This window comes from Amphiura filiformis, chromosome 11, assembly GCF_039555335.1.
Source record: "Amphiura filiformis chromosome 11, Afil_fr2py, whole genome shotgun sequence".
Lineage (NCBI taxonomy): Eukaryota > Metazoa > Echinodermata > Ophiuroidea > Amphilepidida > Amphiuridae > Amphiura > Amphiura filiformis.
Window position 1 is genome coordinate 11,692,191 of NC_092638.1, and position 18,702 is coordinate 11,710,892.

At 35.1% G+C, this 18,702-nt stretch overlaps 1 protein-coding gene and 2 long non-coding RNA genes across 4 annotated transcripts in view; 1 reads left to right on the plus strand and 2 right to left on the minus strand.

The window, feature by feature from the left end:
- LOC140164357 (monocarboxylate transporter 12-like) overlaps positions 1 to 18,702 on the plus strand; it is a 272,528-nt gene that overhangs the window by 26,575 nt on the left and 227,251 nt on the right. For both annotated transcript variants that reach the window (XM_072187632.1, XM_072187631.1), the window contains exon 5: positions 7,233 to 7,262. In XM_072187632.1, the coding sequence (XP_072043733.1) occupies positions 7,233 to 7,262 (30 nt within the window). The remainder of the gene's footprint in view (positions 1 to 7,232; positions 7,263 to 18,702) is intronic.
- Positions 830 to 4,958, minus strand: LOC140164358 (uncharacterized). The gene is made up of 3 exons (XR_011860515.1): positions 4,752 to 4,958; positions 1,383 to 1,548; positions 830 to 918 (listed from the first exon to the last, which is right to left on the minus strand). It is a non-coding gene; the product is annotated as an uncharacterized lncRNA (long non-coding RNA).
- Positions 8,058 to 9,947, minus strand: LOC140163931 (uncharacterized). The gene is made up of 3 exons (XR_011860434.1): positions 9,836 to 9,947; positions 8,866 to 8,964; positions 8,058 to 8,552 (listed from the first exon to the last, which is right to left on the minus strand). It is a non-coding gene; the product is annotated as an uncharacterized lncRNA (long non-coding RNA).

Here is an 18,702-nt window from a genome sequence, read left to right on the forward strand (position 1 = left end):
AAACATCATTTTTAAATTGAACTGAAACCCGATTCCCTTAAATCTATCAGCTCACTAAAATAGCAGCCATGACAAAATATATATAAATAGGCATAAGAAATTCTATGAATAAAAAAATACTATCAGGTTATGGTCACCCTTAGATATCCAGACAACTTATTTATATTATCAGTATCATTAATTCTGAGTAATTTTCAAGGTCTGTATAAACCATAACGAAATCATAATGCGCGCGTGGGGGCGTGTGTGGGGAGGCATGGTGCCCCTACTGAACCTAAGAGAAGTGAAAATAAACAAAAATGCTCCATAGAGAAAGAAACATCACGTAGGTGTGTGAAATGTAAGGACAAAAAAGTATGTCTCAGATACATTTGGTAAAATAGCTTTGTGCTATGCTTTATTATTTTTTAAACATTATTTTTAAAAGAAAATGAGCTGTGCGATATGCGATATTTTTTTCATTTTACATTCAACGAACAATATTTATGCACTTTTGATATTCAGATACAGAAACATAGTAATACACTGCAAAAACAGTGTCTAGAGATTGAACACTTTTTTTTGTCCTCAATTTGTAAATACGTTTAAAACCTAAACACCAATGTCAAATTTCAAAACATCATATGTTTAATATCTAAACACATTAAGACATATTAATTCCTAAACATGTTTAGCATTTAAACGTGTTTACAAATAGAGGACAAGGTGGTGTCTAGAATGAGTGCTTATATTATAATCCCTAGACATTGTTTTAGGCCTACATGAATTAAATAAATGAATTTGGCATTTCAGCAATGATATTTGAACTTACTTTATACTTTTTTTTTTTTGGAAGATTTGGTGTTCTTTTCAGATAATCTCCAAGTCCCTTCTCTATCTCAACCTCCTTAGCTTGAGGATGATTCTTCATGCAAGCTTCTATAGAAAGGTGGAAATGATATGAGTTCAGTATTAAATTAAACTCCTTTATCAAAATAAACGGTCTGTATCTCAATATTAGGATTTTCCAAAAGCCTACATGTCGACGTGTTACCATACGTGCGGTCTGTGGTCTTAGGGAATTTTTATTTGATAAGTTTATGAATAAAGTATACACATATAATCTAAAATAACAACAACAAAAACCAAGTTGGAAACGTATGTCCGATTTAGGGTCAGATTTAAATATCCATATTTTAATTTTATAGTCACAGAATATGAGTATATTACACCCACTATGATTGGTTCAGACAGCATGACAAATTATATGCATTCTGTTTAGGCTTAGCCGATCTTAGCTCTATGGAAGCTTATGGATCTGTTTTCTCACCCAAAAGGAAAGGCCTGCGTGATTTGACATATTATGTTAATCATAGATTGTATCTTGGGCCTATGAAACTTACTGACGATAACTTTGTAGAAACTTGAAAGGGCTATCTTTAATGCTCAGCTTGCCTTTTCTCCCTATACACTGTAGGAGGACCACAAATTGTTCGTTCCCAGCTTCCTCATCATCCTCCTGATGGTTTCGTTGAGATCATGTCCTCCAACAAGACTAAGGTGTCGTATCTGGAATAAAGACATATGAATCAAAGCTAAATATTTTAATGCATTATCGCATGGAATTTGGAAGTCAATATCGTTTATGATGTTGCCGTGGTTGATGGTTCAGTATCTTGTGATACTTTGACCCACAACTGAATAAAGTTATTGTGATTTTCATCGCAAGTGCAAAATGTCAAACATAGGCCTATTTTGAATTATGGCCTATTTATAAATGATCATGATTATTAGTACTTCAATTGTGTAAATCAACCACAATTTCATATTGTGTACTTTTGAACACGAAAATTGCATCTTAATTCATAATTTTGTTTTTAAAGCTAGTATAGGGTGGAGGCAAGGGAACATTTTGCACAGGTTATGATTGTTTGGTATAAAATGACAGTTCCTGAGAAATATTAAAATATTTAAAGAACCTCTCGTGTCTATTCGATATTCCTATATTAAAATACATGTATATAGAAATATTTTTGGCTGAGTGGAGTTTTAATATAAAACCACATGCGGCCCTCATGTGCATGTTTTGCAAAAAGCAAAACTTATAGTTAAGGGCTGGGGTATGAACGTTTGGACAGTATTTATTGTGGGACATTAGAGCACATCAGACATATCGAATTGCATTCTGAATACGAAGAATGTCCTTCTGATATCAAATAATTTTGATTTTTGAAATTGCAATGTAATACATATTTTATGGCAAATCATTAAAATTGATATTTTTGATATTTAACAGTACTTGAAGTAAACTTTACAAATCTGATGATTTATACTTAAAGTGTATGTAGGTGGGATGAAAAGCCGACGATCAATTGAAAATTTTGACCTTTCGTATTGAAGATATGGATTTTTTCCCAAAACAAAGTCTTTTGGGAAAAAATCCATATCTTCAATATGAAAGGTCAAAATTTTCAATTGACTGTCGGCTTTTCCTCCTGCTACATACACTTTAAGAATATGTCATTAGATTTATATAATTTACTTCGAGGATTGTTATATATCAAAAATTTGAATTTATATCAATTTTTTATAATTTGTCATAAAATTTGTATTATATTGTGATTTTCAAAAAATGAAAAATATTTGATATCAGAAAGACATGCTTCGTATTCAGAATGCAATTCGATAGGTCTGAGGTGCTCTCATGTCCTCTAAAAATACTGTCGAAACGCAATAAACGCTCATTTTAGATCCCTTAAGAGTGCACCAAAATATTGACATAGTTTTTTTGTATTTCAATCAGGTACAATAAAAAGCTATCTTGTCATGTTTCTTTACAAAGTTCTAATTGATAACTAACTAAACAGCAGATTGCGTAACTCTATCACTCTTTAAACAAATGATAAACTTCAATGTTGCAAAATATGGAATATGGATATTTTTCGACAATGTTCTTAGCACATCGAAAAATGTTTCAACAGAACGAAGGACAATATCTTAAACTTCTGAACCAGCAGTTGCCAGACCTTAAGGCCTATATGATTTTATGACATGTTACATGTACAAAATAAGTAATTGTCTTGCTTTTAAAACTTTATACGAAGGAGAACAACTAAGATTACAAGAGATGGTAATCTAATACTAATGGATATGCGTTTTCTCAGTCGCCACCCAAACAGGGTGGTGGGTTATGTATTTTTAAATTGTGATCTGTTTAATTGATAAAATGTCATAGTTTGTTTTGGTGTCATTTGAAAGCTAAAACACCACTAACATTAGCAACCCTGTAAATATGAACAATGTAGCTTTTCAACTACTGGAGATGTGTGGTTGATCGAAAGTTGTGAGGGAAGGATGGGGAAGAGGAGCACACAAAGTCTATGGGAACAGGGCGTTTCGCATGTGTAACTTGAATAAATTAATGACTACAGGGGCTACATGAACTTGATTTTGGTCTTAATTTACAGCTAAAAAATTCTACTTGTTGTTTTTAATCATTTTGAACTCTTATGCACGCATACCTAGGGCTAAAGAATCGTAGGCCTACTGGTCATCGATCTCTTTGATTTTTTTTAATTCAGTGCTTTCAGGCAACACAAACCTAATTAATTACACTAAAAATAAAAACAAATGTGTTCCACTTCCAAGCAATCAATATACATCATTATTCATTTGCAATCATTTCATAAATATTCCAACATCTGCAACATTCCATTGTTTAGGGCAAAAATTAGCGTACTTGAACTTCTCTGGGTAATATATGATTTATAGGTCATACCATCTGTTGTTTTTAACCATGGACTTGGAGTTTGTGACTAACCCAGAACATAGGTCAAGACTGAGGTGGTACAGGTGAAGTTCTGGGTGCACAAAATACACCTCTGGGTGCAATAACCGGCAACATGATAATCATTTCAATGGATTTCCAGTAAACCCTTCTGCCTGACTTTAAAGTAATTATTCAAATTATGAGGTTTTGGGCGCTAAATACTCCCTATTAATCACATATTGCTTACATATTGGGTAACCACGGCCACTCTTTTTTGCACTTGTAATTAATAATGTTACTTCTCACGTGTTCTGTTTTTATACTTGATGACTTCTCTTACTACTTTCAGGAATTTGCCTGTGTAAATATACATGATATAGATGAGAATAATAATATAGCCTACTTGTAATTAAATCAGGTACTAAGTTGTCCGACGATCTGATGATCGAGTGTCATGAGTGTCATGCTAATCTAATACTCATCTAACACATTATGTCAGATAGACTTATGAAATAGGTATAACAATTTGACAAACAAGACAAAACTCAAGTCAATAAACCACCTTGAATTTCAACCAAATAATTAATTGTAGGCACGGCCTTTCGATTCTGACAACATCGCCGATCTTTTTCAATTTTGAGATTGCAATTTTATAAAGCTTTCAATCACGACGAATAGGCCAGCTATACGAATGCATCACGAACATACAAGTATTTTATTTAGTAGTACCAATACGGAATTAAACCATGAATATCATCAAACCTTACAACATACTTTTAAGTCAAGAATGGTAAATAATTAGAAAAACAATATCCTATTAAAAACATCTTAAGTCCTCAGCTTTTAAAGACTTTCCTCGAATTCAAATTACATCAACCGTCATTATATTGTGGATGCCATATGTTACTCATTGTACTTAAAACTTCACTGATTAAATTGACTAAAAACATACACGCTTTAACATGTTTAATGCAAATATAGTAATAATAAAATACAATCTTACCTTTGTTTGGTAGAACTGAAAGAAACAGATGCAAATAGTTCCTTTTGATGAGCAACTTGATGTATATTCCTTAGAACAGCATGCCAGCATAAACGATCGTGTGAAACGTATAATTTTTCACATTCCAGGTTTGAATTTTGGGTTGCCAGACGATTCACAAAACCATAAAACTTTTATATAGGTCACACTTAAAGATGTCAAGCAAGTCAAACACCGGGTCATACATCACAATCTCTAAGACACAGTTCCTCACTAACCAGCAGCTTATGCTAGGCTTAGGCTGACTTTAAAATGTTGGTTGCAAAAGCTTATCTCTACAAATTGAGATCAACGTCCGAGAAGTGATGTTGTCGAATGCATATAATTGAACCGTGCTGTGATGAAGAGATTGTTATAATAAAAAGGACTGCGTGAAACACTTGCCAAATTAGGTACATGTTTCCTGATTGATGCACATATAATAAAGAATTAAACAGTTAAACTTGTATTCATCAACAATATACAGACATCATTGACTTCACAATTGCTGGGATTTATATGCGCGCACAGCAGGCGAACATTAAGTTTCATATTTTGAAGTGAAAGTTGATACACATTTGGGTTCATTTCCCACGAAGCGCGCAAAAATATGCAATTTTACACTATTTTATACCAAATCAAGGCGTTTAATGCTATCTATAAACAACAAGGAATTTTTCTTTCACTTTTTTCTTCTTTGAGATGTCGGGGGGGGGAGGGGTTGTCATAAGAATTCAAGGAATTATTTAATCCCTGTTGATTTAATATTTAGTCGGCGTTGTCATGTGTATCTTGTCTTTTTTTACTTTCTTCAATCCTTCGATTCCGTCCTTTTCCTCAGTCATCTGACATGATAGCTCCTCTTTTTCCTTTCTGTTAATTGCTGACGTACCAGATATCAGGGGTATGACATAGACAAATTGCTTTTTACCGGTCAAGTTTACGGGGAGATGCGCGTATTATTCACACAAATCTTGTTATACTATTTTAGCCCCCAATCACGGTGAATTGGATGTGAATATGAAGGTGAATTTGAATTGATGAAGTACGCGGAGCGCGAGAAAATTTCAATTCTAAACTAGACCAGGGAGGTGTTTGCCGAAAACGGGTGGGGGTGACATTTGATATCCCAAAGTGTATGCGGACGTGTCCCCGCTGTCCCCCAGGATTTACGACCATACAGTGCCTTAAACCAGAGTAGGCTACGTGTTAAAACATTTTGATAATATGAAATAATAATTAAACGCTTTAGAAAGACATTTAATTGACGTTGTACAAAACGTTCGGAAAACGTTCTGGAAATAACGTATTATAAACGTGGCAAAATAACGTAAAAATCGAAATATTTTGTAACGTTTTAAAAACGTTTTCTGAACGTCATGGTAAAACGAACAATATTTTAACCAAGTCAAAACGTTTTTAAAACGTTTTTAAAACGTTTTGGAAGACGAAGACGTAAAAGACCAAACTAGAACCTAGAGAAAACGTTTTCTAAACGTTTTGTGTTTGCTGGGTTAAATCCGAGCTAAAGAGTACAGGTATTGACTGCTTGTTTTAATTTTGACATATTTGTCTTTAAAGCCTAGGAGTGTGCAATAATTACGTGTAGGCCTACCCCGGGGTGGTGAATTCTCAAAATGGTCTGCCAAAAATCAATTGCCCCCTCCCTCCATTTGGCCGTGCCAAAAATACCCCCCCTTCGACGTGCCAAAAACCTGTGCCCCTCCCTTTTGACGTGCCAAACTATATGTGCCAACTCACTTTACACATGCACGATTTTTGGGAACCCAAATTTAAAACCTTGTAATATTGTGTTAGGCCTATCATAAATTATGCGAGTGCAGCGAGGAGTAAAATTTTGCATATTTGAACTTGTCCGGTCCCTAACGTTTTCTATTATAAGGCGTAGCAATGGTGCCCAAAACATCTGTGTGAAAAATCGTTCACCCCATTTCAGGCTGCCTAAAATCGCTTCCCCCCCCCTTCCACCCTTCGACCTGGCAATAAATGCTTCCCCCCCTTTGGCCCGACAAAACAAAAATCATTGCCCTTATTCACCACACATAATTTTTTGCACTATAACCCTATAATCCTAGCCATGACCAGTGGCGGCGTTATGGGTGGGGAATATTTTCTTGCCACCCCCCTCCCCGCCCCCCCCAACTTCAAAGGCAAAAAACCCCAAATCACACAAATTTCCCCTTTTTGCGGCATTTTGGACAACATTTGTTGATTTTGCCCCCCCCAATTCCCTTCCCCATGTCCCATTCCCACCCCCAAAAAAAAAAAAAATTATTGTGCCGCCACTGGCCATGACTGACTCTACACGGCTGAACCCCAACTCCAGCCATTATTGGAAGTCATCGTATACAGTCGTCGATTGTAGTTGCATTCATGCCTGTTGAACAAGGTGGAATGTGCATTGGCGAATAATTGTTTTCTTCTCCATTTTGTTCTTTGCAGGTTTTATCTACCGAACAACTCATAGCTACCGTATATAAAACAAATATTTTAACTAGATTTTTATAAATGTAATAGGACTTCTTGATCCTCCCCCAACAAAATGACTTTCATTTTAGGATGTCATTAAACTTTTGGTTTGTTCCCTATTAGTGCCAATTATTTTCAAATCAGTGAATAAATATTTGTTTTGTTCATTATGTGGATGATGATTTTGATATTTCAATTTTTTAATTTGTCTTAATGAACTATTGTAAGTGCAGCAGTACTACTGTTTATTGATCATTGTTGTAATAATTTGAATTTTGTACAAAATAAAATGATTAATGTAACAAGTTCAATCCAGGAAATTATATAATCATTTTGTCTTTATCATTTTGGGGAATCAATTATTATAGGTTAAAAACTCCTGTATAAAATAAAACTGCAAAGAGATTACAAAGGAGGTTTTGCTTTAAACATGTTCCGAGACCAACGCCACATAGGAGGTTAAAAACTAACCATGGTGCAATATGTATAAAAGAAATTAAATAAATGACAACTTTTTCTTCTGGGAAATGATGAAATTTTTATGTACATATCTCAAGACGGGTGGGGTTAACGAAATATGTACAAAAAATTGGTGAAAATGTTGAATGACCCCTTATTGAGTTAGAAATTATACCAATCAATGCATGATATATGGTGATGAGCAAGTGCATTTGGCAAGCATCCACATTGCACACAAGTGTATTGATTTATATAGTTTATCTCTTGAAGGAGTATTATGATTCTAACATCCTCTTTTTATGGAATGTTTCAGTATCCACGAAAAAAGCTTATTCCAAAAATTTCAGTAGGTTTTTGATTTTGCATTTTTGAGTTATGGCTTGATATGTGTATGACATATGCTCCCATAGGCCACTGTGTTATAATTTTGTTCTGTAAACAGAACATGAATACATATTTGACGATATTTTCGCCTAGTGAATGAATCGGCAAGAAATTATTTGCACACAAACATTATGTATCCAGAGGTTTTTGATGCTATAGAAATCTTAACCTTTTTTTAGAAAAGTTGGGGACATGAGGTTGTAGATCCTGAAATGTACCTTTAATAAAAATCTTAACCTTTTTTAGAAAAGTGGGGGACATGAGGTTGTAGATCCTGAAATGTACCTCTAAGAGGTGTCTGGTCAAATGGTTCAGATACAAAAAAGGGGGAAAATTTTGATATTTCATTTAAGAGGTTTTAATTCTTGAGCCAATAGTCTTTCCAGCCTGTTAAAATCAGGTCGTCTAGATGGGTTCTTGTTCCAACAGGGACTCATGATTCTGTCAAACCTAGAGTGAGAGAGGGAGAAACAAGAACAGATGAGTTATGAAGGTATTATGTTCGTGCAGTTGATTCTTAAAATTGTGATGCTCAAAAACATTTTTTCTTCCAATAGGCCTTTATGTACAATTTCACAAAAATGTTCATGTCGCAGAAACATTGGTTGAATCCAAAACGCAAAATTTTGATGCCCTGAAAATATCAAACGCAAAATTTTGATGCCCTGAAAATATCATAATTTACAGTCATGGGTTTACAGTAGTCTTAAATTTACATGTTTCCCCCAATATTTTAATGTTTTTGTTTCGTTTTGGTAATTACCATCTCTTATCACAGTCTCCTGGACAATCTAATCTCAGCACACCTTTCTGTACATCTCTGGCAGTTGCATGAGTGCTTGTATAATGAGCATATGGTTTGCTACCTGTGTAATAGAAAACAAATTGCAAAGAGTAAAGTGAGAATTGATTATTCATTAGAGAATCCCAGGTGAGGGGGACTCGAATGTCATCATACAACAAATTATGTGCCTGCCATTAGATGCCTTTTTCAAGACAAATCTCACACCCAAATGACCTGCTTTTGTAGGACCTTATCACCTAAGATACTGACTCCTCTTTTGCAATCATTTATGATCCTATGACCATTAATGCAAAATTGCTGCTAATATAAATTTCTTCTTAAAAAGTGCAAAAGTGGACACAGATCTTCTCTTTCTGCCTATGACCTGCTTGAAGACCTACACTGAATGGACTTCCTTTTCACACACACATATATATATATATATATATATATATAGCCCTTACTTTAATAATCCAGCAGGCACAGGTATGCACCTTTATATTCAAGTGCCCCTCCCCCCCCTCTCCCCAATATACACCCCTCCCCATAAAAGAAAACAATCATTGGATGACAGATGGGTACCCAGCAAGCACAAAACATTTTATAGAAAATGTTTTATTGTCAGCTTTACATAAAGGGTGTAAAGCATTTTAATAACATTCAAAAACATTTTTTTAATGTTACTTAGTGTTGACAAAATTGTTTGCCCAAATAGTATTTAAAAACAACATTTTGTCAACATTTTTAAATGTTGTAATGTTTTTTCATGTAAAACACTTAAAAAACATTTTCATGACCTTTTATATAACTTGACATTTAAATGTAATTAAAACATTTTGACCAAAATCCAAAACATGTTTTAAAACATTTTGGTGTTTGCTGGGTTGAGTTAACTTTTTTGGACATTTTTTTTCCATAATATCAGTTTCAACTCAAGTCTGTGTAGAACCTACCTTTTGAGAACAACTCCCACATGACCACACCAAATGCCCATACATCAGACTTGGTGCTAAAACAGCCCTGGGCTAAACATTCAGGAGCCATCCAGCGCACTTCAAGACGAATCTAGAACAATGAGATTTGAATATCATAAATTGATGATGGCAAAATTATGGTATGGAATCACTCATTAATCAAAGGACATGTATGTGAAGATGCCAAGACCCCAATTCAGGCTTCTTAATGGTTTTTTTGATCCTTTGACAGATCTCAAGCCCGGGATCTCAAGACCCAAAATTCAGTATATTCTATTTTTCTCAAAACCCCTTTACCAAAATGTCTGAAATATTATGCTCAAATGTAAAAACAATGGTAAGAATTAAGGACTTTGAACTCCACAATGTGCATTCTGCTATCCAGATGTCATATTTCTGCTTATTTCTACTTCCAAAACCTCCATTTTCATTTTCACTCATTAATCAAAGGACATGTATGTGAAGCTGCCAAGACCCCAATTCAGGCTTCTTAAAGGCTTAATGTACGATTTCCTTCAAATTTTAAATTTGTCATTATATACTCAAAATGCTGAAATAATACTAGTAATAATTATCGGGAATGGTTTCTGTTAATTTAGAGCTGAAATAACGAGGTAAAGTGAAAGAAACACTGCTTGTTATTTTGGCCGTTTAACACGCAGTTCTATGGGAGGACATAAAGTCATAATTCTAAATTATGACTTTATGTCGAACTTTGCTCTGTTTACCTGCAAACACAAGAAATTTGGCTGAATCCATTTAGGTGCAAGTTGTGACATGTGTAAACATTACAAATATGCCAAAAAATCAGGTTTGAAAAAAATTAACCAAATTCATATTATAAGATCGTACATTATGACTTTAATAGTTTTTTTTGACCCTCTGACAGATCTCAAGCCTGGGATCTCAAGACCCAAAATTCAGTATATTCTATTTTTCTCAAAACCCCTTTTCCAAAATGTCTGAAATATTATGCTCAAATGTAAAAACAATGGTAATAATTAAGGACTTTGAACTCCACAATGTGCATTCTGCTATCCAGATGTCATATTTCTGCTTATTTCTACTTCCAAAACCTCCATTTTCATAAAGTTATCTAAATTGGCTCCTTAAGGCCCAATGTTCACTACTCCAAATTAGAAGACCACTGCTCAGTGCCATTTTCCCAATCAGTTCCTCAAAACCCTACTTTCAATATTTTGCACCACACAACAAACAAAGCTGTACATACTTGTACTAAATTGAAAGCTTGATGCTCTCAAGCTCATCATCAAGTTTTGACAATTATATTCTCACATACCTTTTCTTTTTCAATAAAGGTCGTCTCTCCCCGTAATGTCACAGCCAATTCAAAATCTGATATTTTGCATATTACTTTTCCATGTGTACTGGGGTGAGTATCCTCCATAACCATAATATTCCGAGTGCCTAGGTTTCTGTGAACCACCTGTACAAAGAAGGTTAGATTAAGTTTACAGTGATTGTTTAGTTGGGAGCAATACCCATGGGAGCAATGGCTATGGCCACATGGGACATTTTTCCAGTTCCCCACCCCCTCAACTTGGGTTTTCCCCACAAATCGGAACAAAACATGACAGAAAATCCCACTATCAGGGATAAAAAATGCCAAATTTTAAAGTTTCAAATGTTTGCCCCCTCCCCAGATTTCACCTCCCCATTACTATAACCCCCCCTTCGAAATCTGAGTGCTACCGTGCTGGTGTAGAGCATGGTTACAGGTACTTACTCACTAGCTAAACCTCCCCTTTACCCAATGACACCCCAACATAGGCGTAGATCCCCAATAGTTTGATGGGGTGGCCCATACAATCATACCCCCAATGTTGATGCCTGTATGTGCTTTCTGACCAAATTAACCTGATATTTGGCCATTTTAGCGTAAAAAGTGCAAATTTCCATGTGCTTTGCGCGCATGTAATTCCACTTTTACACCATATCTCACCAGTTTATCTTCAATATGGCAAAATTTTTCATGCATTTGTACCATAATCTTATGTTGCCAAAAGGTGCTAGATTCACTATACTTCAAGATTTTTTTGCCAACCCCATCCCCCCATGTCAAAAGGAAATCTACGCCACTGCACCCCACCCGTAAACTGACCTGATGATTGGCCAAGTGCTTCATTCCGCAACATATTTGGTGTGCATAATCCAGTAAATCAACAGGTTTGAGGTAATCGCCATTTTGTTCCATATATTCCAACAAGCCTTCTCTTGCATGCTCCATAACAATGTGAATGTAGTATGGATTTTGATCATAGGCACTAGCACCTCCTTCATTGTCATCTGGTACTGATGAACCTGAATATGAAATGAGTGACTTTTTTTATATCAACTACAAAATGGCAAGAAAACAACAGAAAATGAAATTTAAATTAATTGCCAATTTTAGGCAGACATGTAATTTTTCAAGATATTAATTAATTATCATGTTTCCTTACCATTAAAAATATGTTTTAGACAGCAGTGATGGCATCGGGGCTGGGGGCATTTGAGGAGAAAAGGGAATTTCAGGTGGGTCAAAAATTATGACATTTTTGCAAAAATGCTATGATTTTGTTTTTGTTTTTATTGGGGGTCATCGGGGGGATCTGACTGGGGAATTCCCCCCTGTGGTGCTACCTCTTTGTGGCAAATTATTTGACAATCCTAACTGAAGCAAACTAAACAAAAGTCAAACAATAAAGAGTGGGTGGAAAATGCTCCATTGTCATTGTAGATATGGCAAAATGTGTTACTAAGGCATACAAATGAATGCCGATCCAAATTTTGAAAATATCGGGAACAAAATTTTTTTGGTATTTCCCCAATTGCAAAATATTTACAGATTTTGGTGATTTTTGGGGTCTTTTCCGAAAAAAAACCAAAAAACGTCTGACCAACTGACCCTACATGAAAGTTCCGTCCGCTTATAGAATAGGGGATCTTATTTGATGCTGATGTGATCAACTTTTTGGTTGGAGGAGTGAAAAACAACTTCTTTTTCCATATGGATGCTCAGCTATCATATACATACCGTCCTTTTCCTCTATACACCAACCATATATGTTGACTATATTCTTATGGGGTGGAAGTACTTCAAGTGCTTGCAACTCTCGTTCTAATCTCAGGATGTCTATACCTGGCTTGTCACCTGTATACATGGAAACCAATATTTTGAACATATTTTAAGTTTACAAGTTGTGTTTCAGTCAAGAATAAAGAGGGAGGGGCACTTTCAAACAAGTAACTTTTATTTCCATAAAGTTCTGCTTTAGTAATTATTTACAGAATCTCTAGGAGGGTTTCACAGTGGAGTAGTGAAGTCATAATTAGGTAGATAACACCAATTGATGAAGTCATTTAGGTACATAGCACCCATTGTTGAAGTCATCTTAGGTAGATAGCGCCCATTGCTGAAGTCATCTTAGGTAGATAGCACCCATTGTTGAAGTCATCTTAGGTAGATAGCACCCATTGTTGAAGTCATCTTAGGTAGACAGCACCCATTGATGAAGTCATTTAGATAGCTCTGATTAATGAAGTCATCTTAGGTAGATAGCACCCAGTCATCTTAGGTAGAGAGCACCAATTGTTGAAGTCATCTTAGGTAGATAGCGCCCATTGTTGAAGTCATCTTAGATAGATAGCACCCATTGTTGAAGTCATCTTAGGTAGATAGCACCCATTGAAGTCATCTTTGGTATAGCACCTATTGATGAAGTCAGTTATCTTAGGTAGATAGCACCCATTGATGAAGTCATCTTAGGTAGATAGCACCCATTGATGAAGTCAGTCATCTTTAGGTAGATAAAACTAATTGATGAAGTCACCTTAGGTAGATAGCGTCCATTGATGAAGTCATCTTAGGTAGATGGCATCCATTGATGAAGTCCCTAAGGTAGATAGTACCCATTGTTGAATTCACCTTAGGTATATAGCACCCATTGATGGAGTCATCATTAAATGTCAATATCACCTATTGTTGAAGTCATTTTAGGTATATAGCATCTATTGATGAAGTCAGTCATCTTAGGTAGATAGCATCTATTGATGAAGTCAGTCATCTTATGTAGATAGCACCCATTGATGAAGTCATCTTAGGTAGATAGCACCCATTGATGAAGTCATCTTAGGTAGATAGCACCCATTGATGAAGTCATCTTAGGTATATAGCACCCATTGATGAAGTCATCTTAGGTAGATGGCACCTATTTTTGAAGTCATCTTAGGTAGATAGCACCCATTGTTGAAGTCATCTTAGGTAGATAGCACCCATTGATGAAGTCATCTTAGGTAGATAGCATCCGTTATTGAAGTCATCTTAGGTAGATAGCACCCATTGTTGAAGTAAGTCATCTTAGGTGGATAGCACATATTATTGAAGTCATCTTAGGTAGATAGCACGCATTGATGAAGTTATCTTAGGTAGGTAGCACCCATTGATGAAGTCATCTTAGGTAGATAACACCCATTGATGAAGTCATCTTAGGTAGCACCCATTGATGAAGTCATTTTAAGTAGATAGCACCCATTGCTGAAGTCATCTTAGGTAGATAGCACCCATTGATGTAGTCATTTTAGGTAGATAGCACCCATTGTTGAAGTCATCTTAGGTAGATAGCACCCATTGATGAAGTCATCTTAGGTAGATAGCACCCATTCATGAAGTCATTTTAGGTAGATAGCACCTATTAATGAAGTCATCTTAGGTAGATAGCACCCATTGTTGACGTTATCTTAGGTAGATAGCACCAATTGTTGACGTTATCTTAGGTAGATAGCACCCATTGATGAAGCCAGTCAACTTTAGGTAGAAAACACTAATTGATGAAGTCACCTAATAGGTAGATAGCGTCCATTGTTGAAGTCATCTTAGGTAGATAGCACCCATTGATGAAGTCATCTTAGGTAGATAGAACCTATTGATGAAGTCATCTTAAGTAGATAACACCCATTATTGAAGTAGGCCTATCTTAGGTATATAGAGAGCATCCATTGTTGAAGTCATCTTAGGTATATGGCACCAATTGATGAGGTCCCTAAGGTAGATTTCCGTTGATGAAGTCATCTTAGGTAAATAGCACCCATTGATGAAGTCATCTTAGGTAGATGGCACCTATTTTTGAAGTCAACTTATGTAGATAGCACCCATTGTTGAAGTCATCTTGGGTAGATAGCACCCATTGATGAAGTCATCTTAGGTAGATAGCATCCGTTATTGAAGTCATCTTAGGTAGATAACACCCATTGTTGAAGGCATATTAGGTAGATAGCACCCATTGATGAAGTCAGTCTTCTTTAGGTAGATAACACCAATTGATGAAGTCATCTAAAGTAGATATCACCCATTGATGAAGTCATCTTGCGTAGATAGCACCAATTGTTGAAGTCATCTTAGGTAGATAGTACCCGTTGTTGAAGTAATCTTAGGTAGATAGCACCCATTGATGAAGTCATTTTAGATAGATGGCACCCATTGATGAAGTCATCTTAGGTAGATAGCACCCACTGTTGAAGTCATCTTAGGAGATAGGAGATATCATCACTTGATGAAGTCATCTTAGGTATATAGATAGAACCTATTGATGAAGTCATCTTAAGTACATAGCACCCATTATTGAAGTAGGCCTATCTTAGGTATATATAGAGCACCCATTGTTGAATTCAGCTTAGGTATATGGCACCCATTGATGGAGCATCTGTAGATGTCGATATCACCTATTGTTGAAGTTGTCCTATACAGATAGCATCCATTGTTGAAGTAAGTCATCTTAGGTAGATAGCATCTATTGATGAAGTCAGTCATCTTAGGTAGATAGCACCCGTTGATGAAGTCATCTTAAGTAGATAGCACCCATTGATGAATTCATCTTAAGTAGATAGCTCCCATGGATGAAGTTATCCTATATAGATAGCACCCATTGTTGTAGTCACCATTCGTTTTTGTTTTTTTGCTGTGAGCTGAGTCGGGCTGCGAGTGAGCAGAAAAATATGAGGCAGACGCTAAAAATGGGGGTCTTTCGATCGGGGATAGATTCATTAAGGTCTTTTTAAAAAAGTAGTCATTCAGAAGGGGTAAAAAAGCACAGGGGGAGGGGTACATAATGCAGATCTATGGTATTGAGTATCCCCCTCCAGTGGGATCCCCCAGAACAAAATCATAGGCCTTCCTACCAAGTTTTTTCACTGCCACGTCGATCGATTCATTTTCTTTGATTTCAGTTGATGAAGCAAAGCTGACGGTTCCAAAGCGCCCCTTTCCAAGTTCTTGTCTTATATCTAGTTTGTCATAGTGCAACTGTTTCATTCGGTCATGAGATTCTGGTTCGGGCTGCGCAGAGCCGGCTTGACGACTGTTGTCATTTCCCATGATCTATTAAGTAAGGAAAAAACAACAAACAAACAAAAAACATGTATATGTATAATTATTAATATAGTCAACATGATAAAAAAACAAACTGTAGAGCTCTGAAGCCGAAAGGTTGATATTTCATTAGGCCTACTTTTACTCTATCACTTATACATGTTTTAAAACAGTAATTTGAAGGAACTGTAAACTAACGTTTATTCAGGATGTCAAAATTGTTAAAAATAAAAACACGAAATTTTTATCTGGAATTTCCAAGGTTATATTGTCAGTATTCTTTTGTACTAGGCCTACAGCAAAAACATTTTTCCTGATGAAAGCAAAAGCTAGCAAACAACATTTTATTACGCCTAAAGTACCGATCTCGCGTGATCCCAATTACTCTCATGCAATGGAGTTTTTCATGTTGAATTCCCGGTTTAAATCATTTATCATTATTATTATAACAAATAATACTCACCAGTAAAAAATGTTATACAATTCCAGAACCCTTTTCAGGGCTACAGTCCTAGTACATTCACGAAAATGAACTAACCAATTATGAACAGCAACATAATATGATGAACGATTGAGCCCAAACCTATGCCAAAAATAATCTACAGGGTGTGCAAGTCTGCAAAACACAGATAGTTCATGGTATTTCATGTAGTTCCTGGAATTTCAACAAGATTCGCAGAATTTTGTTTTTACCATCGTAATCTATGAGTCAAATTGAACGAACAACAGTTAAAGTGGACTTTACACTGTATGCTGTTCCGCGTGGACTATCTCATATGTTCGATCAATTGCATGAACTAAAACTTCAGGCATGTCATGGACTTTGTATTTTATTTGTTAGGAAGATTTGGATGTCACAATTCATTATAGTAAAACAAACAAATAAAACTAATAATGACTGATAATCACCACCTGTTAAAAGACCGTATAAGATCTTTTTTGAGCTGACCTATATAAAGTGATTATGTTAGCAGGGGCCACCGGGAGCTACCGGGCGTTGTCTGAAGGCATTCTGCATGATCTAGGGCCTACTGTATACTGTTGTAGGGCCTACTAGTAGGCCTACTAGCTAGTACCTACTACCTACTATAATTAAAGCTAATTAAAGACCCATTCAGTAGCTTTTAGTGATCTCAACGAAAGTGTAAAAATATTAAAATTGTTTATAAATTGCTTAAAAGTGAATGATAAGTCATTCAAATTATTTTTCAGTGAAATGACAAAACTGACAAATTTGGCAAAAAACGAAGAAACTGCTAGTGAAGAAGCTGAAGCCCCATTCAAATAGGCCTATGCATGTATCTAATTTTTAATATTATCAGTATGATTACAGATTCGTGTAAATTGCTTATTTTTTCTTAAATAAACGGCTTTCGCTTGAACCAGGATGTGATCAAGTCTTTGAACACATTAGGACACATTTAATATGACAAATTAGGTACCTGTACCAAAATCTGAATTTTGATGATTTTTGCGATGATAAGACCAAATTTAGGCTCTCATAGCATCAATCATCTCTTTTTATAAATTCATGTTCCAGAAAAACTTTTTAATCACTCTTTCAAAACAACTCATATTGGCTTTCACCTTTTCACTTTCATTTAGATATGAATATTTGTCTTATAATATATCATACACTTTAAGTATATTATTACAGTGTATTTATACATGTAAAGTGTTTGTTTGTTTGTTTTTTCATCACAGAGTAGTACTAACTACTGTTGAAACATTACGTTATTATTTATGAACTTTATAAGGTTTTCTAAAATAGGCCCAGCTTATATAAATAGGCCTACATTCCTTGCGTATTAATTAATTAATTAATTAATAATTAATTAATTATTTTTAATATTAAATGTGTCCTAATGTGTTCAAAGACTTTACAAGAACTGTTTTCTGTAACCTGTGTTTTAAATAATATTAATTAATTAATTAATTAATTAATTAATTAATTAATTAATTAATTAATTAATTAATTAATTAATTATTTATTTATTTATTTATTTATTTATTTATTTATTTATTTATTTATTTATTTATTTATTTATTTATTTATTTATTTATTTATTGTGCGAATGGGTCTGAGAAGGTGTAGGCTATAATAGGCCTATTATAAAACTACACATTTATTTTCAATTTGTTATTTCGTTTTGTTTGTTGAATACAAACTATGCGAAGGACATTTGGAAACAAAAGAACTTTTGTTCAAGAAAATATTATTTAAAACACAGGTTACAGAAAACAGTTCTTGTAAAGTCTGATCTGAAAATGTCAAGCGAATGCTGATATTCTTGGGAAGGAATGATGGTATTAATTAAACAAAACTCAATTTACATTGTAACCAGTTGAAATAAGGGCTGTGCAATAATTATGAGCCCTGGGGAGGTAAAAATTGGGGGGGAGGGGCAAGAATTTTTGGCGAGCCGAAAGGGGGGGGGCAAGCAATTTTTGGCAAGCCGAGAGGGGGGCAGGGCA